This window comes from Anomaloglossus baeobatrachus, chromosome 7, assembly GCF_048569485.1.
Source record: "Anomaloglossus baeobatrachus isolate aAnoBae1 chromosome 7, aAnoBae1.hap1, whole genome shotgun sequence".
NCBI classification, from domain to species: Eukaryota; Metazoa; Chordata; class Amphibia; order Anura; family Aromobatidae; genus Anomaloglossus; species Anomaloglossus baeobatrachus.
Genome location: NC_134359.1, coordinates 284,348,012 through 284,373,416, shown reverse-complemented (window position 1 = coordinate 284,373,416; position 25,405 = coordinate 284,348,012). Strand labels below are relative to the sequence as shown.

Below are 25,405 nucleotides of genomic sequence, written 5' to 3'. Positions count from 1 at the left end.
GCTCCTGTCCCAGTTTGCTAATTAGTTACTGGAACTTGAGACTTTGACAATTATTTCTGACCTGCACTAATTACATATTAGTTAAGTGGCAACAATTAGACACTATGGAAACCTTATGTATCAGTTCCGCAGCTTTGAAAATGTCTGTGAATGGAAATCGGAGAATGTGGGATTCTGATGGGCGACAAGGTGCAACTTGGCGTCATAGGAGACTGTGATTTTTACCATAAACTGAAATACTGAAATAAATGATCGCAGGTTTATGTGGCTTAGGAGACTGTGATTTTTACCATAAACTGAAATACTGAAATAAATGATCGCAGGTTTATGTGGTTTAGGAGACTGTGATTTTTACCATAAACTGAAATACTGAAATAAATGATCGCAGGTTTATGTGGCTTAGGAGACTGTGATTTTCACCATAAACTGAAATAGTGAAATAAATGATCGCAGGTTTATGTGACTTAGGAGACTGTGATATTTACCATAAACTGAAATACTGAAATAAATGATCGCAGGTTTATGTGGCTTAGGAGACTGTGATTTTTACCATAAACTGAAATACTGAAATAAATGATCGCAGGTTTATGTGGCTTAGGAGACTGTGATTTTTACCATAAACTGAAATACTGAAATAAATGATCGCAGGTTTATGTGGTTTAGGAGACTGTGATTTTTACCATAAACTGAAATACTGAAATAAATGATCGCAGGTTTATGTGGCTTAGGAGACTGTGATTTTCACCATAAACTGAAATACTGAAATAAATGATCACAGGTTTATGTGGAGCACTAAAAACTGTAAAAAAAAAAATTTGGCAGCGTCATTTAAAGGTTAAACATTGGATCTGTCTAATTGAAAATAAAACCCGGTCCTGTTTTTCCGGTCTGACGTGTCGTGTCGCTCCAGGACTCTTTTTGTTTCAGGTTGGATTACCAGAAATGACAGCCTAAAGGTTCCAGATTAGCGGAATTATTATATATTTTTGCCCCTGGAACCAGAATCCTGATAGATGAGTCTACGGCTTCCGAATGATCATCTATGGTTGATAGAAAGCTGATTAGTCGCCGACTATCGATGAATTGGCCATTTTTTTTTACTTTTTTTTTCCCCATCGGAATGTTACGTAACAAATGTGCTTTGTAATTGGATACAATAGAACATTCATGGAATTAAAGGTAAATATTGTGACTCCTGCACCTTGATGATTCCTTAACCCATTAATGCCAGGAGGAAGGTGGTGGCATTTGCAAGGGATTCGGTAAAGGAGGAGGGAGGAGGATGGTGTGAAGGGGCGAGATAAGGAAAATAAAGAGGAACTGTGTGGAGAATGATAAGGAAGAAGATGATGATGATGATGATGAGAAGGGGAGGAGGAGAAATAAATATACTGTATGGAAGGAGGGAGGAGGTGCCATGCACACACAGCACCACAGACACAGACTGCGAGGACATAGGCACTGGGTGCAAAGAAGAGGAAGGGTCTGCAACAGGGAGAGAGGAGGGGAGGGTGAAGGAAGGACTGACAGACAGCCAGACAGCGGAGGGAGGCTACCAAGGGCAGGGGCTATAGGACAAGGAGAGGAAGGTGCTGAGCACTGACACTGCAGACATGGAAGGGGCTTCGTTTGGAGCTGGCAGAGCAGGAGCAGGATTTGACCCTATAGAATTCCTGAAACAGCCACAGACCATCCTGAGGATAGCATCCTGGGTAAGTGAGGACCCCCATTGTCAATGCATGGAGCCCATAATGTGCAGCAGACAGTATCTGATCTGTACCCTGAGCACCTAATCCGTACCCTGAGCATCTGATCTGTACCCTGAACATCTAATCTGTACCTGATCTGTACCCTGAACATCTAATCTGTACCCTGAGCATCCGATCTGTACCCTGAACATCTAATCTGTACCTGATCTGTACCCTGAACATCTAATCTGTACCCTGAGCATCCGATCTGTACCCTGAGCATCTGATCTGTACCTGAGCATGTAATCTGTACCTGAACATATGATCTGTACCCTGAGCATCTAATCTGCATCTATGCCTCTAATTTGTACCCTGAGCATCTGATCTGTACCTGAGCATCTGATCGTGTACCCTGAGCATCTAATCTGTACCCTGAGCATCTAAGCTGTACTTGAACATCTAATCTGTACCTTAAGCATCTAATCTGTACCTGAGCATCTAACCTGTACAATGAGCATCTAATCTGTACCCAGAGCATCTAATCTGTACAAGGAGCATCTTCTAATCTTTACCCCGAGCATCTGATCTGTACCCTGAGCATCTGATCTTTAACCCGAGCATCTGATCTGTACCTGAGCATCTAATCTGTACCCTGAGCATCTGATCTGTACCTGAGCATCTAATCTGTACCCTGAGCATCTGATCTGTACCTGAGCATCTAATCTGTACCCTGAGCATCTAATCTGTACTTGAACATCTAATCTGTACCTTGAACATCTAATCTGTACCTTGAGCATCTAATCTGTACCTGAGCATCTAATCTGTACAACGAGCATCTGATCTGTATCTGAGCATCTAATCTGTACCCAGAGCATCTAATCTGTACAACGAGCATCTTCTAATCTTTACCCCGAGCATCTGATCTGTACCCCGAGCATCTGATCTGTACCCTGAACATCTGATCTGTACCTGAGCATCTAATCTGTACCCTGAGCATCTAATCTGTACCCTGAGTATCTGATCTTTACCCCGAGCATCTGATCTGTACCTGAGCATCTGATCTGTACCTGAGCATCTAATCTGTACCCTGAGCATCTAATCTTACCCTGAGTATCTAATTTGTACCCCGAGCATATGATCTGTACCCTGAACATCTGATCTGTACCCCGAGTGTATGCCATCAATCGTTTCCAGCACAATTTGGGAGACACTGGGGATGCTGGGCTGGGGAGAGCCATTGTGATGGCCACTTATTATGAGCACAGACAATAGACACTCCTGTCTGCCAGCAAAACAGCGACATGACTGTGCTGACCCCAGCCCCATACACAGGCCTTATACAGGGGATAACGGGGGCACTGCAGTGATGAGGCTGCTGGGAGTCCCCCCATTCACCCTGTGATTATGAGGGCAGGGGCCTCACTGTTCACCTGTGCTGTGAATGTAAATGTATGATCAAAGGCGGCCATCCCCTCCACCGAGCAAACACGGCTGATGGAGAGCCGGGGGCTGAATAATGGGGGCACCTGGTGCTATACTGTAATAGCCAGGCTTATATTATACCACTATACACTAAGGACATGCTTATATCATACCATTATATACACAAATGCTTATATTATACCATTATACACTAAGAAGATGCTTCTATTATACCATTATATTTTCAGAAGATGCTTAGGTTATACCTTTACATACTCAAATGCCTATATTATACCATTACATACTAAGGACATACCTATATTATACTATTATATACTCATATGCTTATATTATAGCATTATAAATTAAGGGCATGCTTATATTATACCATTATATATTAAGATGCCTATATTATACCTTTATAAACAAAGGACATGCTTATATTTTACTATTATATACTCATATGCTTATATTATACCATTATATACTAAGACATGTTTATATTATACCGTTATATACTAAGAAGCCTATATTATATCTTTATAAGCTAAGGACATGCTTATATTAAACCATTATATACTCAGATGCTTATATTATACCATTATACACTAGGGACATGCTTATATAATAGCATTATACACTAAGAAGATGCCTATATTATACCATAATATACTAAGGACATGCTTATATTATACCATTATATACTAAGATACCTATATTATACCATTACTTACTAAAAACATGCTTATATTATACCATTATATACTCAAATGCCTATATTATACCATTATACACTAAGGATATGCTTGTATTATACCATTATATACACAAATGCCTATGTTATACCATTGTATACTAAGGACATGCTTATATTATACCATTATATAATAAGGACACACTTATATTATACCATTATATACTCAAATGACTATATTATACCATTATATACTAAGGACACACATATTATACCATGATATACTCAAATGACTATATTATACCATTATATACTAAGGACATGCTTATATTATACCATTATATACTAAGGACACATTTATATTATACCATTATATACTCAAATGCCTATATTATACCATTATACACTAAGGACATGCTTGTATTATACCATTATATACTCAAATGCCTATATTATACCATTATATACTAAGGACATGCTTATATTATACCATTATATACTAAGGACATGCTTATAGTATACCATTATATACTAAGGACACACTTATATTATACCATTATATACTCAAATGCCTATATTATACCATTATATTTTCAGAAGATGCTTATATTATACCATTATATACTAAGAAAGTGTTTCTATCATACCATTACATGCTAAGGCCATAAGACTAATGCAATACATGCTCATGTTATACCATTCTCTTGTAGGGTCATGCTTTCTCTAGCAGTCTATGTCTGGAGGCGTACTTCCGCTCTATTGCTATACCGTCTTGTAATAAGGATATGCTTATGTTATGCCATGCTATCCTAGGGACACAGTTATGCTATACCGTTATGTTCTCAGGGAGTGCTTATGTTATAGCATTTTGTCCGGTATCCCATAATAAACCATTTTTAATAAGACTCTGCCTTTGTTCTATACTAGGGCCATGCTTTTGTTATAGCATGCTATGGTAAGAGCGGACGTCCGCCATACCAGTCTGCATTAAGGACATGCTTATGTTATACCGTCTAGTGGCCTGATTATATGATAGGGGTCAGCAGACATTTTTATTCCCCCCTTTGTGTCCTTTGTATCGGTGTATAGGTGGAGGAGCTGGGGCTGTGTACAGACTCGGAGCATCGGGCGTCTAGTGAGCGTAATCCAGTGTCTTCTAGGTAGTAATTACCATCCACTGTGGCATGTTCCAATACACGGTGCCAGATCCAGATTCCGGATCACCCGTCTGCCCATGGCAGGAACACGTAATAAGCCTATATTACAAGCTGCCCCTCCCCCCCCGAAGGTTATTTCTTTCCTTTCGATTTCACAGTAATTTACTGTAGATCCAGGAATAGATTATTACCTAACCGCCTTCATTTCCTACCACTATTAATTAGCGCATTGATTGATTTGTAAATTGTGGATACATGTCATGGAATCAACAGTATGGAAACAACATGTCATGGGATCAAGAGTATGCCCCAAGGAGTGGACAGTACGGTGAGACAGACAGTAGGATCAATAGGGGGGGAATTGATGAAGATGCAAGGAAAATTCAATTTCAAGTTCCAAATTCTCTGCACAGTTTAATGATAAAAAGCTGTTTGCAGCCACCACTAGGGGGAGCTTACTGTATAACCAGTATGCCATGTGCTCCCCCTAGTGGTAGTATAACCAGTATGCATTGTGCCCCAGCTATTGGTATAATAACCAGTATGCAGTGTGCTCCCTCTAGAGGTATAATAACCAGTATACAGTGTGCTCCCTCTAGTGGTAGTATAACCAGTATACAGTGTGCTCCCCCTAGTGGTAGTATAACAAGTATGCAGTGTGCTCCCCCTAGTGGCAGTATATCCAGTATGCAGTGTGCTCCCCCTAGTGGTAGTATAACAAGTATGCAGTGTGCTCCCCCTAGTGGCAGTATATCCAGTATGCAGTGTGCTCCCCCTAGTGGTAGTATAACAAGTATGCAGTGTGCTCCTCCTAGTGGCAGTATAACCAGTATGCAGTGTGCTCCCCCTAGTGGTAGTATAACCAGTATGCAGTGTGCTCCCTCTAGAGGTATAATAACCAGTATATAGTGTGCTCCCTCTAGAGGTAGTATAACCAGTATACAGTGTGCTCCCCCTAGTGGTAGTATAACAAGTATGCAGTGTGCTCCCCCTAGTGGCAGTATATCCAGTATGCAGTGTGCTCCCCCTAGTGGTAGAATAACAAGTATGCAGTGTGCTCCTCCTAGTGGCAGTATAACCAGTATGCAGTGTGCTCCCCCTAGTGGTAGTATAACCAGTATGCAGTGTGCTCCCTCTAGAGGTATAATAACCAGTATATAGTGTGCTCCCTCTAGAGGTAGTATAACCAGTATACAGTGTGCTCCCCCTAGTGGTAGTATAACAAGTATGCAGTGTGCTCCCCCTAGTGGTAGTATAACCAGTATGCAGTGTGCTCCCCCTAGTAGTAGTATAACCAGTATATAGTGTGCGCCCTTTAGAGGTAGTATAACCAGAATACATTGTGCCCCCCCTAGTGGTAGTATAACCAGTATGCAGTGTGCTCCCTATAGTGGCCGTATAACCAGTATACAGTGTGCTCCCTCTAGAGATAGTATAACCAGTATACAGTGTGCTCCCTCTAGAGATAGTATAACCAGTATACAGTGTGCTCCCTCTAGAGATAGTATAACCAGAATACAGTGTGCTCCCTCTAGAGATAGTATAACCAGTATACAGTGTGCTCCCTCTAGAGATAGTATAACCAGTATGCAGTGTGCTCCCTCTAGAGATAGTATAACCAGTATGCAGTGTGCTCCCTCTAGAGATAGTATAACCAGTATATAGTGTGCTCCCTCTAGAGATAGTATAACCAGTATATAGTGTGCTCCCTCTAGAGATAGTATAACCAGTATACAGTGTGCTCCCTCTAGAGATAGTATAACCAGTATATAGTGTGCTCCCTCTAGAGATAGTATAACCAGTATGCAGTGGCTCCCTCTAGAGATAGTATAACCAGTATACAGTGTGCTCCCTCTAGAGATAGTATAACCAGTATGCAGTGTGCTCCCTCTAGAGATAGTATAACCAGTATACAGTGTGCTCCCTCTAGAGATAGTATAACCAGTATACAGTGTGCTCCCTCTAGAGATAGTATAACCAGTATACAGTGTGCTCCCTCTAGAGATAGTATAACCAGTATACAGTGTGCTCCCTCTAGTGGTAGTATAACCAGTATATAGTGTGCTCCCTCTAGAGATAGTATAACCAGTATACAGTGTGCTCCCTCTAGTGGTAGTATAACCAGTATATAGTGTGCTCCCTCTAGAGATAGTATAACCAGTATACAGTGTGCTCCCTCTAGAGATAGTATAACCAGTATACAGTGTGCTCCCTCTAGAGATAGTATAACCAGTATACAGTGTGCTCCCTCTAGAGATAGTATAACCAGTATACAGTGTGCTCCCTCTAGAGATAGTATAACCAGTATATAGTGTGCTCCCTCTAGAGATAGTATAACCAGTATACAGTGTGCTCCCTCTAGAGATAGTATAACCAGTATACAGTGTGCTCCCTCTAGAGATAGTATAACCAGTATACAGTGTGCTCCCTCTAGAGATAGTATAACCAGTATACAGTATGCTCCCTCTAGAGATAGTATAACCAGTATACAGTGTGCTCCCTCTAGAGATAGTATAACCAGTATACAGTGTGCTCCCTCTAGTGGTAGTATAACCAGTATACAGTGTGCTCCCTCTAGAGATAGTATAACCAGTATATAGTGTGCTCCCTCTAGAGATAGTATAACCAGTATACAGTGTGCTCCCTCTAGAGATAGTATAACCAGTATACAGTGTGCTCCCTCTAGAGATAGTATAACCAGTATACAGTGTGCTCCCTCTAGAGATAGTATAACCAGTATACAGTGTGCTCCCTCTAGAGATAGTATAACCAATATACAGTGTGCTCCCTCTAGCGGTAGTATAACCAGTATATAGTGTGCTCCCTCTAGCGGTAGTATAACCAGTATATAGTGTGCTCCCTCTAGAGATAGTATAACCAGTATACAGTGTGCTCCCTCTAGAGATAGTATAACCAGTATACAGTGTGCTCCCTCTAGAGATAGTATAACCAGTATACAGTGTGCTCCCTCTAGAGATAGTATAACCAATATACAGTGTGCTCCCTCTAGCGGTAGTATAACCAGTATATAGTGTGCTCCCTCTAGCGGTAGTATAACCAGTATATAGTGTGCTCCCTCTAGAGATAGTATAACCAGTATACAGTGTGCTCCCTCTAGCGGTAGTATAACCAGTATATAGTGTGCTCCCTCTAGAGATAGTATAACCAGTATACAGTGTGCTCCCTCTAGAGATAGTATAACCAGTATACAGTGTGCTCCCTCTAGAGATAGTATAACCAGTATACAGTATGCTCCCTCTAGAGATAGTATAACCAGTATACAGTGTGCTCCCTCTAGAGATAGTATAACCAGTATACAGTGTGCTCCCTCTAGTGGTAGTATAACCAGTATACAGTGTGCTCCCTCTAGAGATAGTATAACCAATATATAGTGTGCTCCCTCTAGAGATAGTATAACCAGTATACAGTGTGCTCCCTCTAGAGATAGTATAACCAGTATACAGTGTGCTCCCTCTAGAGATAGTATAACCAGTATACAGTGTGCTCCCTCTAGAGATAGTATAACCAGTATACAGTGTGCTCCCTCTAGAGATAGTATAACCAATATACAGTGTGCTCCCTCTAGCGGTAGTATAACCAGTATATAGTGTGCTCCCTCTAGCGGTAGTATAACCAGTATATAGTGTGCTCCCTCTAGAGATAGTATAACCAGTATACAGTGTGCTCCCTCTAGAGATAGTATAACCAGTATACAGTGTGCTCCCTCTAGAGATAGTATAACCAGTATACAGTGTGCTCCCTCTAGAGATAGTATAACCAGTATACAGTGTGCTCCCTCTAGAGATAGTATAACCAGTATACAGTGTGCTCCCTCTAGTGGTAGTATAACCAGTATGCATTGTGCCCCAGCTAGTGGTATAATAACCAGTATACAGTGTGCTCCCTCTAGAGGTATAATAACCAGTATACAGTGTGCTCCCTCTAGAGGTATAATAACCAGTATATAGTGTGCTCCCTCTAGAGGTAGTATAACCAGTATACAGTGTGCTCCCTCTAGTGGTAGTATAACAAGTATGCAGTGTGCTTCCCTAGTGGTAGTATAACCAGTGTGCTCCCCCTAGTAGTAGTATAACCAGTATATAGTGTGCTCCCTCTAGAGGTAGTATAATCAGTATACAGTGTGCTCCCCCTAGTGGTAGTATAACAAGTATGCAGTGTGCTTCCCTAGTGGTAGTATAACCAGTGTGCTCCCCCTAGTAGTAGTATAACCAGTATATAGTGTGCGCCCTTTAGAGGTAGTATAACCATTATACATTGTGCCCCCCCTAGTGGTAGTTTAACCAGTATGCAGTGTGATCCCCCTATAGTGGCCGTATAACCAGTATACAGTGTGCTCCCTCTAGAGATAGTATAACCAGTATGCAGTGTGCTCCCTCTAGAGATAGTATAACCAGTATACAGTGTGCTCCCTCTAGAGGTAGTATAACCAGTATACAGTGTGCTCCCTCTAGAGATAGTATAACCAGTATACAGTGTGCTCCCTCTAGAGATAGTATAACCAGTATACAGTGTGCTCCCCCTAGCGGTAGTATAACCAGTATACAGTGTGCTCCCTCTAGAGGTAGTATAACCAGTATACAGTGTGCTCCCTCTAGAGGTAGTATAACCAGTATACAGTGTGCTCCCTCTAGAGATAGTATAACCAGTATACAGTGTGCTCCCTCTAGAGATAGTATAACCAGTATACAGTGTGCTCCCCCTAGCGGTAGTATAACCAGTATACAGTGTGCTCCCTCTAGCGGTAGTATAACCAGTATATAGTGTGCTCCCTCTAGAGATAGTATAACCAGTATACAGTGTGCTCCCTCTAGAGATAGTATAACCAGTATATAGTGTGCTCCCCCTAGCGGTAGTATAACCAGTATACAGTGTGCTCCCTCTAGCGGTAGTATAACCAGTATATAGTGTGCTCCCTCTAGTGGTAGTATAACCAGTATAGAGTGTGCTCCCCCTAGTGGTAGTATAACCAGTATACAGTGTGCTCCCCCTAGTGGTAGTATAACCATTATACAGTGTGCCCCCCTAGTGGTAGTATAACCAGTATATAGTGTGCTCCCTCTAGCGGTAGTATAACCAGTATACAGTGTGCTCCCTCTAGCGGTAGTATAACCAGTATATAGTGTGCTCCCTCTAGTGGTAGTATAACCAGTATACAGTGTGCTCCCCCTAGTGGTAGTATAACCAGTATACAGTGTGCCCCCCTAGTGGTAGTATAACCAGTATACAGTGTGCTCCCTCTAGAGCTAGTATAACCAGTATACAGTGTGCTCCCTCTAGAGATAGTATAACCAGTATACAGTGTGCTCCCTCTAGAGATAGTATAACCAGTATACAGTGTGCTCCCTCTAGAGATAGTATAACCAGTATACAGTGTGCTCCCTCTAGAGATAGTATAACCAGTATACAGTGTGCTCCCTCTAGTGGTAGTATAACCAGTATGCATTGTGCCCCAGCTAGTGGTATAATAACCAGTATACAGTGTGCTCCCTCTAGAGGTATAATAACCAGTATACAGTGTGCTCCCTCTAGAGGTATAATAACCAGTATATAGTGTGCTCCCTCTAGAGGTAGTATAACCAGTATACAGTGTGCTCCCTCTAGTGGTAGTATAACAAGTATGCAGTGTGCTTCCCTAGTGGTAGTATAACCAGTGTGCTCCCCCTAGTAGTAGTATAACCAGTATATAGTGTGCTCCCTCTAGAGGTAGTATAATCAGTATACAGTGTGCTCCCCCTAGTGGTAGTATAACAAGTATGCAGTGTGCTTCCCTAGTGGTAGTATAACCAGTGTGCTCCCCCTAGTAGTAGTATAACCAGTATATAGTGTGCGCCCTTTAGAGGTAGTATAACCATTATACATTGTGCCCCCCCTAGTGGTAGTTTAACCAGTATGCAGTGTGATCCCCCTATAGTGGCCGTATAACCAGTATACAGTGTGCTCCCTCTAGAGATAGTATAACCAGTATGCAGTGTGCTCCCTCTAGAGATAGTATAACCAGTATACAGTGTGCTCCCTCTAGAGGTAGTATAACCAGTATACAGTGTGCTCCCTCTAGAGATAGTATAACCAGTATACAGTGTGCTCCCTCTAGAGATAGTATAACCAGTATACAGTGTGCTCCCCCTAGCGGTAGTATAACCAGTATACAGTGTGCTCCCTCTAGAGGTAGTATAACCAGTATACAGTGTGCTCCCTCTAGAGGTAGTATAACCAGTATACAGTGTGCTCCCTCTAGAGATAGTATAACCAGTATACAGTGTGCTCCCTCTAGAGATAGTATAACCAGTATACAGTGTGCTCCCCCTAGCGGTAGTATAACCAGTATACAGTGTGCTCCCTCTAGCGGTAGTATAACCAGTATATAGTGTGCTCCCTCTAGAGATAGTATAACCAGTATACAGTGTGCTCCCTCTAGAGATAGTATAACCAGTATATAGTGTGCTCCCCCTAGCGGTAGTATAACCAGTATACAGTGTGCTCCCTCTAGCGGTAGTATAACCAGTATATAGTGTGCTCCCTCTAGTGGTAGTATAACCAGTATAGAGTGTGCTCCCCCTAGTGGTAGTATAACCAGTATACAGTGTGCTCCCCCTAGTGGTAGTATAACCATTATACAGTGTGCCCCCCTAGTGGTAGTATAACCAGTATATAGTGTGCTCCCTCTAGCGGTAGTATAACCAGTATACAGTGTGCTCCCTCTAGCGGTAGTATAACCAGTATATAGTGTGCTCCCTCTAGTGGTAGTATAACCAGTATACAGTGTGCTCCCCCTAGTGGTAGTATAACCAGTATACAGTGTGCCCCCCTAGTGGTAGTATAACCAGTATACAGTGTGCTCCCTCTAGAGCTAGTATAACCAGTATACAGTGTGCTCCCTCTAGAGATAGTATAACCAGTATACAGTGTGCTCCCTCTAGAGATAGTATAACCAGTATACAGTGTGCTCCCTCTAGAGATAGTATAACCAGTATACAGTGTGCTCCCTCTAGAGATAGTATAACCAGTATACAGTGTGCTCCCTCTAGTGGTAGTATAACCAGTATGCATTGTGCCCCAGCTAGTGGTATAATAACCAGTATACAGTGTGCTCCCTCTAGAGGTATAATAACCAGTATACAGTGTGCTCCCTCTAGAGGTATAATAACCAGTATATAGTGTGCTCCCTCTAGAGGTAGTATAACCAGTATACAGTGTGCTCCCTCTAGTGGTAGTATAACAAGTATGCAGTGTGCTTCCCTAGTGGTAGTATAACCAGTGTGCTCCCCCTAGTAGTAGTATAACCAGTATATAGTGTGCTCCCTCTAGAGGTAGTATAATCAGTATACAGTGTGCTCCCCCTAGTGGTAGTATAACAAGTATGCAGTGTGCTTCCCTAGTGGTAGTATAACCAGTGTGCTCCCCCTAGTAGTAGTATAACCAGTATATAGTGTGCGCCCTTTAGAGGTAGTATAACCATTATACATTGTGCCCCCCCTAGTGGTAGTTTAACCAGTATGCAGTGTGATCCCCCTATAGTGGCCGTATAACCAGTATACAGTGTGCTCCCTCTAGAGATAGTATAACCAGTATGCAGTGTGCTCCCTCTAGAGATAGTATAACCAGTATACAGTGTGCTCCCTCTAGAGGTAGTATAACCAGTATACAGTGTGCTCCCTCTAGAGATAGTATAACCAGTATACAGTGTGCTCCCTCTAGAGATAGTATAACCAGTATACAGTGTGCTCCCCCTAGCGGTAGTATAACCAGTATACAGTGTGCTCCCTCTAGAGGTAGTATAACCAGTATACAGTGTGCTCCCTCTAGAGGTAGTATAACCAGTATACAGTGTGCTCCCTCTAGAGATAGTATAACCAGTATACAGTGTGCTCCCTCTAGAGATAGTATAACCAGTATACAGTGTGCTCCCCCTAGCGGTAGTATAACCAGTATACAGTGTGCTCCCTCTAGCGGTAGTATAACCAGTATATAGTGTGCTCCCTCTAGAGATAGTATAACCAGTATACAGTGTGCTCCCTCTAGAGATAGTATAACCAGTATATAGTGTGCTCCCCCTAGCGGTAGTATAACCAGTATACAGTGTGCTCCCTCTAGCGGTAGTATAACCAGTATATAGTGTGCTCCCTCTAGTGGTAGTATAACCAGTATAGAGTGTGCTCCCCCTAGTGGTAGTATAACCAGTATACAGTGTGCTCCCCCTAGTGGTAGTATAACCATTATACAGTGTGCCCCCCTAGTGGTAGTATAACCAGTATATAGTGTGCTCCCTCTAGCGGTAGTATAACCAGTATACAGTGTGCTCCCTCTAGCGGTAGTATAACCAGTATATAGTGTGCTCCCTCTAGTGGTAGTATAACCAGTATACAGTGTGCTCCCCCTAGTGGTAGTATAACCAGTATACAGTGTGCCCCCCTAGTGGTAGTATAACCAGTATACAGTGTGCTCCCTCTAGAGCTAGTATAACCAGTATACAGTGTGCTCCCTCTAGAGATAGTATAACCAGTATACAGTGTGCTCCCTCTAGAGATAGTATAACCAGTATACAGTGTGCTCCCTCTAGAGATAGTATAACCAGTATACAGTGTGCTCCCTCTAGAGATAGTATAACCAGTATACAGTGTGCTCCCTCTAGTGGTAGTATAACCAGTATGCATTGTGCCCCAGCTAGTGGTATAATAACCAGTATACAGTGTGCTCCCTCTAGAGGTATAATAACCAGTATACAGTGTGCTCCCTCTAGAGGTATAATAACCAGTATATAGTGTGCTCCCTCTAGAGGTAGTATAACCAGTATACAGTGTGCTCCCTCTAGTGGTAGTATAACAAGTATGCAGTGTGCTTCCCTAGTGGTAGTATAACCAGTGTGCTCCCCCTAGTAGTAGTATAACCAGTATATAGTGTGCTCCCTCTAGAGGTAGTATAATCAGTATACAGTGTGCTCCCCCTAGTGGTAGTATAACAAGTATGCAGTGTGCTTCCCTAGTGGTAGTATAACCAGTGTGCTCCCCCTAGTAGTAGTATAACCAGTATATAGTGTGCGCCCTTTAGAGGTAGTATAACCAGTATACATTGTGCCCCCCCTAGTGGTAGTTTAACCAGTATGCAGTGTGCTCCCCCTATAGTGGCCGTATAACCAGTATACAGTGTGCTCCCTCTAGAGATAGTATAACCAGTATGCAGTGTGCTCCCTCTAGAGATAGTATAACCAGTATACAGTGTGCTCCCTCTAGAGGTAGTATAACCAGTATGCAGTGTGCTCCCTCTAGAGATAGTATAACCAGTATACAGTGTGCCCCCCCTAGTGGTAGTATAACCAGTATGCAGTGTGCTCCCTCTAGAGATAGTATAACCAGTATACAGTGTGCTCCCTCTAGAGATAGTATAACCAGTATACAGTGTGCTCCCTCTAGAGATAGTATAACCAATATACAGTGTGCTCCCTCTAGCGGTAGTATAACCAGTATATAGTGTGCTCCCTCTAGCGGTAGTATAACCAGTATATAGTGTGCTCCCTCTAGAGATAGTATAACCAGTATACAGTGTGCTCCCTCTAGAGATAGTATAACCAGTATACAGTGTGCTCCCTCTAGAGATAGTATAACCAGTATACAGTGTGCTCCCTCTAGAGATAGTATAACCAGTATACAGTGTGCTCCCTCTAGAGATAGTATAACCAGTATACAGTGTGCTCCCTCTAGTGGTAGTATAACCAGTATGCATTGTGCCCCAGCTAGTGGTATAATAACCAGTATACAGTGTGCTCCCTCTAGAGGTATAATAACCAGTATACAGTGTGCTCCCTCTAGAGGTATAATAACCAGTATATAGTGTGCTCCCTCTAGAGGTAGTATAACCAGTATACAGTGTGCTCCCTCTAGTGGTAGTATAACAAGTATGCAGTGTGCTTCCCTAGTGGTAGTATAACCAGTGTGCTCCCCCTAGTAGTAGTATAACCAGTATATAGTGTGCGCCCTTTAGAGGTAGTATAACCAGTATACATTGTGCCCCCCTAGTGGTAGTTTAACCAGTATGCAGTGTGCTCCCCCTATAGTGGCCGTATAACCAGTATACAGTGTGCTCCCTCTAGAGATAGTATAACCAGTATGCAGTGTGCTCCCTCTAGAGATAGTATAACCAGTATACAGTGTGCTCCCTCTAGAGGTAGTATAACCAGTATACAGTGTGCTCCCCCTAGCGGTAGTATAACCAGTATATAGTGTGCTCCCTCTAGAGATAGTATAACCAGTATACAGTGTGCTCCCTCTAGAGATAGTATAACCAGTATATAGTGTGCTCCCCCTAGCGGTAGTATAACCAGTATACAGTGTGCTCCCTCTAGCGGTAGTATAACCAGTATATAGTGTGCTCCCTCTAGAGATAGTATAACCAGTATACAGTGTGCTCCCTCTAGAGATAGTATAACCAGTATATAGTGTGCTCCCCCTAGCGGTAGTATAACCAGTATACAGTGTGCTCCCTCTAGCGGTAGTATAACCAGTATATAGTGTGCTCCCCCTAGTGGTAGTATAACCAGTATACAGTGTGCTCCCTCTAGCGGTAGTATAACCAGTATGCAGTGTGCTCCCTCTAGTGGTAGTATAACCAGTATACAGTGTGCTCCCCCTAGTGGTAGTATAACCAGTATACAGTGTGCTCCCCCTAGTGGTAGTATAACCATTATACAGTGTGCCCCCCTAGTGGTAGTATAACCAGTATATAGTGTGCTCCCTCTAGCGGTAGTATAACCAGTATACAGTGTGCTCCCTCTAGCGGTAGTATAACCAGTATATAGTGTGCTCCCTCTAGTGGTAGTATAACCAGTATACAGTGTGCTCCCTCTAGTGGTAGTATAACCAGTATACAGTGTGCTCCCCCTAGTGGTAGTATAACCAGTATACAGTGTGCTCCCTCTAGCGGTAGTATAACCAGTATGCAGTGTGCTCCCTCTAGTGGTAGTATAACCAGTATACAGTGTGCTCCCCCTAGTGGTAGTATAACCAGTATACAGTGTGCTCCCCCTAGTGGTAGTATAACCATTATACAGTGTGCCCCCCTAGTGGTAGTATAACCAGTATATAGTGTGCTCCCTCTAGCGGTAGTATAACCAGTATACAGTGTGCTCCCTCTAGCGGTAGTATAACCAGTATATAGTGTGCTCCCTCTAGTGGTAGTATAACCAGTATACAGTGTGCTCCCCCTAGTGGTAGTATAACCAGTATACAGTGTGCCCCCCTAGAGGTAGTATAACCAGTATATAGTGTGCTCCCCCTAGTGGTAGTATAACCAGTATACAGTGTGCTCCCTCTAGCGGTAGTATAACCAGTATGCAGTGTGCTCCCTCTAGTGGTAGTATAACCAGTATACAGTGTGCTCCCCCTAGTGGTAGTATAACCAGTATACAGTGTGCTCCCCCTAGTGGTAGTATAACCATTATACAGTGTGCCCCCCTAGTGGTAGTATAACCAGTATATAGTGTGCTCCCTCTAGCGGTAGTATAACCAGTATACAGTGTGCTCCCTCTAGCGGTAGTATAACCAGTATATAGTGTGCTTCCTCTAGCGGTAGTATAACCAGTATACAGTGTGCTCCCCCTAGTGGTAGTATAACCAGTATACAGTGTGCTCCCCCTAGTGGTAGTATAACCATTATACAGTGTGCCCCCCTAGTGGTAGTATAACCAGTATATAGTGTGCTCCCTCTAGCGGTAGTATAACCAGTATACAGTGTGCTCCCTCTAGCGGTAGTATAACCAGTATATAGTGTGCTCCCTCTAGTGGTAGTATAACCAGTATACAGTGTGCTCCCCCTAGTGGTAGTATAACCAGTATACAGTGTGCCCCCCTAGAGGTAGTATAACCAGTATATAGTGTGCTCCCCCTAGTGGTAGTATAACCAGTATACAGTGTGCTCCCTCTAGCGGTAGTATAACCAGTATGCAGTGTGCTCCCTCTAGTGGTAGTATAACCAGTATACAGTGTGCTCCCCCTAGTGGTAGTATAACCAGTATACAGTGTGCTCCCCCTAGTGGTAGTATAACCATTATACAGTGTGCCCCCCTAGTGGTAGTATAACCAGTATATAGAGTGCTCCCTCTAGCGGTAGTATAACCAGTATACAGTGTGCTCCCTCTAGCGGTAGTATAACCAGTATATAGTGTGCTCCCTCTAGCGGTAGTATAACCAGTATACAGTGTGCTCCCCCTAGTGGTAGTATAACCATTATACAGTGTGCCCCCCGAGTGGTAGTATAACCAGTATATAGTGTGCTCCCTCTAGCGGTAGTATAACCAGTATACAGTGTGCTCCCTCTAGCGGTAGTATAACCAGTATACAGTGTGCTCCCTCTAGCGGTAGTATAACCAGTATGCAGTGTGCTCCCTCTAGCGGTAGTATAACCAGTATGCAGTGTGCTCCCTCTAGCGGTAGTATAACCAGTATGCAGTGTGCTCCCTCTAGCGGTAGTATAACCAGTATACAGTGTGCTCCCCCTAGTGGTAGTATAACCAGTCTCCAGTGCTCCCCCTAATGGTAGCTGTATGTGAACAGAATTGTAGCATTTAACACTATATCCATGTGGGGCAGGGGTGGGGAAACCAACAACGTCAACGTCCATTTCTACAGGCCTTAGGCAGATTCCCAGAGATCGCAGTGCTCGAGCTGGCAACCCTATTTTTCCGGCTGCCTCCTTATACTGCGAGCATGTAACGTTCACTACTGAACACTGATGGACATGTAATGAAGCATTACGTCCTGACTCTGGCCCGTGCCAGCTTCAACACATATTTTGGTGTGGAGTTAGTGCGCTCTGCTCTTCCATCCCAACAATGAAGACCACAGCCCCAGTGTATCCTGTGATATGTATGCTGCAGTTTCAGAGTTTTCAATGTGATGTATATACATACGCAGCTCCTATGTGATATATACACTCCAGTCTCCAGTGTGCCCTGTGTGATGTGTTTTTTCCAGCGTTTCCTATGTGATGTATATGCTCCAGCCCCAGCGTGTCCTATTTGTTACACATGCTACAATCCCAACATCTCCTATGTGATGTATATACAGCAGTCTTGGTGTCTTCTATGTGATGCATGTACATCAGGGTCACTGTTGCTATGTGATGGATATAGCAGTTTCAGTGTCTCCTATGTTATGTATATAGAGCAGTCTCAACATCTCCAATGTGATGTATACAGCAGTCTTGGTGCCTTTTATGTGATGTATACAGCAGTCTCAGCATATGCTATGTGATATATACAGTATTGTCAGTGTCTCCTATGAGATGCATATACGTCAGCCTCAATGTCTCGATCTGATTTATACAACATTCTCGGAGTCTCCTATGTGATGTATATAGAACAATCCCAGTGTCTCCTATGGGATGTATATAACAGTCTCAGCATCACTTAAATGATGTATACAGCAGTTTTGGTGTCTCCTATGTGATGCATATAGCAGTCTCGTTGTCTTCTAATTGATGTATATAGAGCAGTCTCAGTGTCTCCCATGTGATGTAAATAGAGCAGTTTCAGTGTCTCCCATGTGATGTATACAACAGTCTTGGTGCCTTCTATGTGATGTATACAGCAGTCTCAGTGAATGCTATGTGATATATACAGTATTGTAAGTGTTTTCTATGTGATGCATATATGTCAGCCTCACTATCTCTATCTGATTTATATATAATTGATGTATATAGAGTAGTCTCAGTGTCTCCCATGTGATGTATATAGACCAGTCTGTGTCTCCCATGCAATTTAGAGCAGTCTCAGTGTCTCCTGTGTGATGTATACAGCAGTCTCGTTGTCTTCTAATTGATGTATATACAGCAATCTCAGTGTCTGCTACGTGATGTATATACAGCAATCTCAGTGTCTCCTATGTGGTCTATATACAGCAGTCTGTGTATCTTATGTGATGTATATATAGCAGTTTCATTACTGATGTACTTTTTTCAAGTAAATTATTGTAATTATGGAACACCTTTTTGTAGACGGCTGTATTTTCCTATTCCTCTTGGAGAAGTGTGAATACATTCACAACTTAGCTTTAGCATTCACATTGCCAATAGGGTGTGTCCCAACATTGTCAGATATAGTCAGGACTTATGACATATCAAGACTATGCAGCGACAATCAGAATAGCAACGCGTCCAGGAGACGTAACAGAGGTCTGCCTAATTCAATCATTTATTAAACCACATATGTTATCAATGTGCACAACTTTCCCACTGGCTTCTAAGTCACATTGTGTCACAAGTGTCTCCTGTTCTTGGGAGACTTGTGATTGCTCTGGGATCTGAGTTTCACATGCCCGTATTTGCTTTTTTTCGGAGAAGCAAGGGTTATGTACTCTTTCCTTGCTGGTAGCTTCTTGTTAGTTCATGTCGTGTGCAGCTGGTTTGTGACTGCTCCCCTCCACCTTAAATAGTCACATGTTCCATCACCTGATGCCGGTTACAGAGCTTCATTCTGAACTGACCACAATAGAGGAAGGAAGCTTCTGTAGTTGCTGCAGTCCTGTTGCCAGCAGTTCGGTATATCCTTTTTGTCTATGTTCCTCTGTCTGTTTACCTTTCCCTGTGTGCACTCACTGACCTCTGCACTAGCCAGGGTCAGTGAAAGGACAGAGAGGGACTAGGCATGTGATGGCGACGAGGGGAAGGACTCGTACAGAGATGTTTGGGGAACTCAGGGTTCTGACTCAGGTTTATGTCAGGAGGTGACCCCTGCTCCCTATGGTCAGGGCCTTCCCCTCCTTTTCCATCCCTATTGTGCTTCTGTGTCGCACCGTGCCCCAGACATCCCCTTGTCCAAGCATGGCACACTGGTAGCATAATACCCAACAATGTTTTTAAATCATTGGGAGCACATAAAAAAATTGTTTAAAAGAACAGAGAGTCCTCAGTGGTTGATACCTTTTAATGGCTAACTGAAAAGATGGTAATAATTGCAAGCTTTCGAGACTACTCAGGTCTCTTCATCAGGCATGGTATAACACAAAATCTGAAGAGTCACGTATTTATACACAACAGGACTTAGAATAGTGCAGTAAAAAAAAAAAAAAAAAAAATTTTTTTTTTTTTTTTTTTTTTTACTGCACTATTCTAAGTCCTGTTGTGTATAAATACGTGACTCTTCAGATTTTGTGTTATACCATGCCTGATGAAGAGACCTGAGTAGTCTCGAAAGCTTGCAATTATTACCATCTTTTCAGTTAGCCATTAAAAGGTATCAACCACTGAGGACTCTCTGTTCTTTTAAACAATTTTTTTATCTCTACTGGCTAACACGGTACAAAGATATATTTTACTTGTATCAAAATGGGAGCACATAGTAAGTACACAACTGAGCGGATAATTCAGGCTGGATGGGTTTGCCATTGGCAACTACGCTCTGCATAGGCAGCAACCGAGATGATAAAGCAACAACATAGATGACCGATTATCAGAAACTACTGAATAAGGACTTTATTGAATCAAGTCCAGTGGACCTGGCTCCAATGCTGTCTCCAGTCATTGCCAAGAACTGCTTTTATATTTTTTCTTTTTATACGTACCTAATTACTAGGGTTAGGGCTAGTGATTGATTTAGGGTATAGGGTTAGACCTAGGTTTAGGATTAAGCTTAGGGCTAAGGCAAGGGTTTTGATTATGGTTACCCTGTGGTTTATGATTAGCTTTAGGGTTAGGATTCTGGTTAGATTTAGGACTAGGTTTAGGTTGAGGGGTAGGCTTCTGATTAGATTTAGGACTAAGGTTTGGTTTAGGGTTAGGATTATGGTTAGATTTAGGGCTAGGTTTAGCTTAAGGGGTAGTATTATGCTTAGATTTAGGGCTAACATTAAATTTAGGGTTACGATTATGGTTAGATTTAGGGCTTGGGTTAGGTTTAGGATTCTGGTTAGAGTGAGAGCTTGGGTTAGGTTTAGGATTGTGGTTAGATTTAGGGCTAGGGTTAGGTTTAGGACTATGGTTAGATTTAGAGCTTGGGTTAGGTTTAGGACTATGGTTAGATTTAGAGCTTGGGTTAGGTTTAGGATTGTGGTTAGATTTGGAGCTAGGGTTAGGTTTAGGGTTAGATTTAGGGTTAGGTTTAGGGTTAGGATTCTGGTTAGATTTAGGCGGGCTTTGCACACTACGACATCGCAAGCCGATGCTGGGATGCCGAGTGCGATAGTCCCCGCCCCCGTCGCAGCAGCGATATCTTGTGATTGCTGCCGTAGCGAGCATTATCGCTACGGCAGCTTCACATGCACTCACATGCCCTGCGATGACGCTTTGGCCGGCGAACCGCCTCCTTCCTAAGGGGGCGGGTCGTGCGGCGTCACAACGACGTCACACGGCAGGCGGCCAATAGAAGCGGAGGGGCGGAGATCCTTCCTTCCTTCCGAAGAGCCGGCATGAGCCGCGGTGACGCAGGTAGATGTTCCTCGCTCCTGCGGCTTCTCACATAGCGATGTGTGCTGCCGCAGGAACTAGGAACAACATCGTACCTGTCGCTGCTGCCAAATTATGGAAATGTCGGACCCTACACCAATGATACGATAACGACGCTTTTGCGCTCGTTAATCGTATCAAAAAGGATTTACACACTACGATATCGACTGCGACGCCGGGTGTGCGTCACTTTCGATTTGACCCCACCGATATCGCACCTGCGACGTCGTAGTGTGCAAAGCCCGCCTTAGAGCTAAGGTTAGGTTTAGGGTTAAGATTATGGTTAGATTAAAGTTTAGGTTTAGGTTGAGGGGTAGTATTATGGTTAGATTTAGGGCTCGGGTTAGGGTTAGAATTCTGGTTAGATTTAGAGCTCTGGTTAGGTTTAGGATTCTGGTTAGATTTAGAGCTCTGGTTAGGTTTAGGATTCTGGTTAGATTTAGAGCTAGGGTTAGGTTTAGGGTTAGGATTATGGTTAGATTTAGGGGTAGGGTTAGGTGTAGGACTATGGTTAGATTTAGGGGTAGGGTTAGGTTTAAGACTATGGTTAGATTTAAAGCTAAGGTTAGGTTTAGGATTAGGTTTAAGGTTAGGATTATGGTTAGATTTTGCGCTAGGGTTAGGATTATGGATAGATTTAGGGCTAGGGTTAGGATTATGGTTAAATATAGGGTTAAGGTTAGGATTATGGTTAGTTTTAGGGCCAGGGTTAGGCTTTGGGTTAAGATGAGGGAACTAGGTTACTAAAATTGTTACATAGACAATTTTCATGCATAATAGTTGCCGTCCGTTTTTTTTTCTCGCACCCATTGACTTGTATTGGCGAGTATCGGCTGTTTTACGTGACAATACGCAGCGTGATGCGATTTTTTTTTCCCATCAAGCCTAATACAGATACTGAGAACTCGCAGATTGGCCCGGACTCACTGAATAACACCGGTCCTAGTACAATGCGATTTCTTTATCGGCTTGCACTCGTATTTATACACAGATGTAAGCGAATAGATGCGGCTGCCGGGGAGTGTCCACATGTAGATAACATGAAGGAATACCGGTGGAGCTGTACGGGCCCGAAAGTAATGATTCAGCTTTTATCATTTTATGATGTTTAAACAGCCTTATATTTACAGGTGTTTTTTATTGAATAAATATAGTCCGAAAAGGGGAAATCCGCCTCGATTGGGGCTTTCCGGAGTCTGAGGCCGTAATAATCATTGATCGAAAGCACCTGTATACCAGTTTTTTTCCCCCCATGTATGCCTCGGCCTCAAGCTGCCTGATGCTGCGGCCTACAATGGGTCAGATTTATCAAAGCCACCGTATATCACAAAAGTGAGTACACCCCATCACATTTTTGTAAATATTTTATTATATCTTTTCCTGGGACAGCACTGCAGATCTGACCCTGTGAAACAATGTACAGTGTCAGTGTGCAGCTTGTATACAATGTACAGTGTCAGTGTGCAGCTTGTATACAATGTACAGTGTCAGTGTGCAGCTTGTATACAATGTACAGTGTCAGTGTGCAGCTTGTATACAATGTAGAGTGTCAGTGTGCAGCTTATATACAATGTACAGTGTCAGTGTGCAGCTTATATACAATGTACAGTGTCAGTGTGCAGCCTGTATACAATGTACAGTGTCAGTGTGCAGCTTGTATACAATGTACAGTGTCAGTGTGCAGCTTATATACAATGAAAGGTGTCAGTGTGCAGCTTGTATACAATGTACAGTGTCAGTGTGCAGCTTGTATACAATGTACAGTGTCACTGTGCAGCTTGTATAACAGGGGAAATCTGGTGTCATCTAAATAACTCAGCACACAGCCTGTAATGTTTAAACCGCTGACAACAAAAGTGAGTACACCCCTAAGTGATAATGACCAAATCATGCCCAAAGTGTGAATATTATGTGTAGCCACCATTATTTTCCAGCACGGACTTAACTGTCTTGGGCCTGGAGGTCACTAGATCTTCACAGGAGCCGCTGGATCCTCTTCCATCCTCCAGGACGACATCTCGGAGCTGGTGGATGTTACAGACCTTGCACACCTCCACTTTCCGTTTGAGGAGGCCTCACAGATGCTCCATAGAGTTTAGGTCTGGAGACGCTTGGCCAGTCCAGCACGTTTACCCTCAGCTTCTTTAGAATGCCAGTGGTCATCTTGGAGGTGTTTGGGGTCGTTATTATGTTAAAATAAGTAGGGAAGGGATCCTGCTCTGCTTCAGTATGTCACACGAGATGTTGGCATTCATGGTTTTCTTAATAACCTGTAGCTCCCCACAGCCGACAGCACTGATGCTGCCCCAAACCATGAATGATACTCCTCCATCATGCCTGACTGTAGGCAGGACACACTTGTCTTTGTCTTCCTCACCAGGAGCCACCACACACGCTGACACCATCTGAACCAAATACGTTTATCTTGGTGTCTTCAAACCACAGGATGGTTCCAGTAATCAATGTAGGAAACTCTGCTTGTCTTCACCAAACTGATTGTGGGCTCTCTTGTGCATTATTTTTAGAAGAGGCTACCTTCTGGGACGACAGCCATAAAGAGCAATGTGATGCATTGTGCGGCGTATGGGCTGAGCACTGACAGGCGGACCTCCCACCCCTGTAAACTATACACTATGCGGCGTATAGTCTGATCACTGACAGTTGACACTGTGCAATGTGTGGCGTATGGGCTGAGCACTGACAGGCGGACCTCCCACCCCTGTAAACTATACACTATGCGGCGTATAGTCTGATCACTGACAGGTGACACGGTGCAATGTGTGGCGTATGGGCTGAGCACTGACAGGCGGACCGGATCCCCCACCCCTGTAACCTCTGCAGTGTGCGGAGTATGGTCTGATCACTGACAGATGGACCCCCCCACCCCTGTAACCTCTGCTGCAATGCTGGCAGCACTCATACATCTATTCTGAAAAGGTAACTTTATCCTGGAATGACCAACCCCAGACTCTTCCTTTAGACGCAGATATGGCAGTTTAATCAGTCACTGCACAAAACACGTTTCCTCCAGAATCCAGTAGTGGCGGCTTTACATCGCTCCATCCTATTCTCGGCATTGTGCTTGGTAATGTATGGCTCGGCATTGTGCTTGGTGATGTACGGCTCAGCATTGTGCTTGGTGATGTACGGCTCAGCATTGTGCTTGGTGATGTACGGCTCAGCATTGTGCTTGGTAATGTATGGCTCGGCATTGTGCTTGGTGATGTACGGCTCGGCATTGTGCTTGGTGATGTACGGCTCAGCATTGTGCTTGGTGATGTACGGCTCAGCATTGTGCTTGGTGATATATGGCTCAGCATTGTGCTTGGTAATGTACGGCTCGGCATTGTGCTTGGTGATATATGGCTCAGCATTGTGCTTGGTGACGTACGGCTCAGCATTGTGCTTGGTGATGTATAACTGCAGCCGCTCGGCATTGTGCTTGGTGATGTATAACTGCAGCCGCTCGGCATTGTGCTTGGTGATGTACGGCTCGGCATTGTGCTTGGTGATGTACGGCTCGGCATTGTGCTTGGTGATGTACGGCTCGGCATTGTGCTTGGTGATGTACGGCTCGGCATTGTGCTTGGTGACGTACGGCTCGGCATTGTGCTTGGTGATGTACGGCTCGGCATTGTGCTTGGTGATGTACGGCTCGGCATTGTGCTTGGTGATGTACGGCTCAGCATTGTGCTTGGTGATGTACGGCTCGGCACTGTGCTTGGTCATGTACGGCTCGGCACTGTGCTTGGTGATGTACGGCTCGGCATTGTGCTTGGTGATGTACGGCTCGGCACTGTGCTTGGTCATGTACGGCTCGGCACTGTGCTTGGTGATGTACGGCTCGGCATTGTGCTTGGTGATGTACGGCTCGGCACTGTGCTTGGTCATGTACGGCTCGGCACTGTGCTTGGTGATGTACGGCTCGGCATTGTGCTTGGTGATGTACGGCTCGGCATTGTGCTTGGTGATGTACGGCTCGGCACTGTGCTTGG

The 25,405-nt window shown here is 43.6% G+C and overlaps 1 protein-coding gene across 1 annotated transcript in view; it reads left to right on the top strand.

Moving 5' to 3' along the window:
- The first annotated feature begins 1,400 nt into the window (after positions 1-1,400).
- SYNGR3 (synaptogyrin 3) overlaps positions 1,401-25,405 on the top strand; it is a 76,123-nt gene continuing 52,118 nt past the window's right edge. Inside the window, exon 1 of the mRNA XM_075318310.1 lies at positions 1,401-1,712. Coding sequence (XP_075174425.1) covers positions 1,614-1,712 — 99 coding nt within the window. The 5' untranslated portion in view covers positions 1,401-1,613. The remainder of the gene's footprint in view (positions 1,713-25,405) is intronic.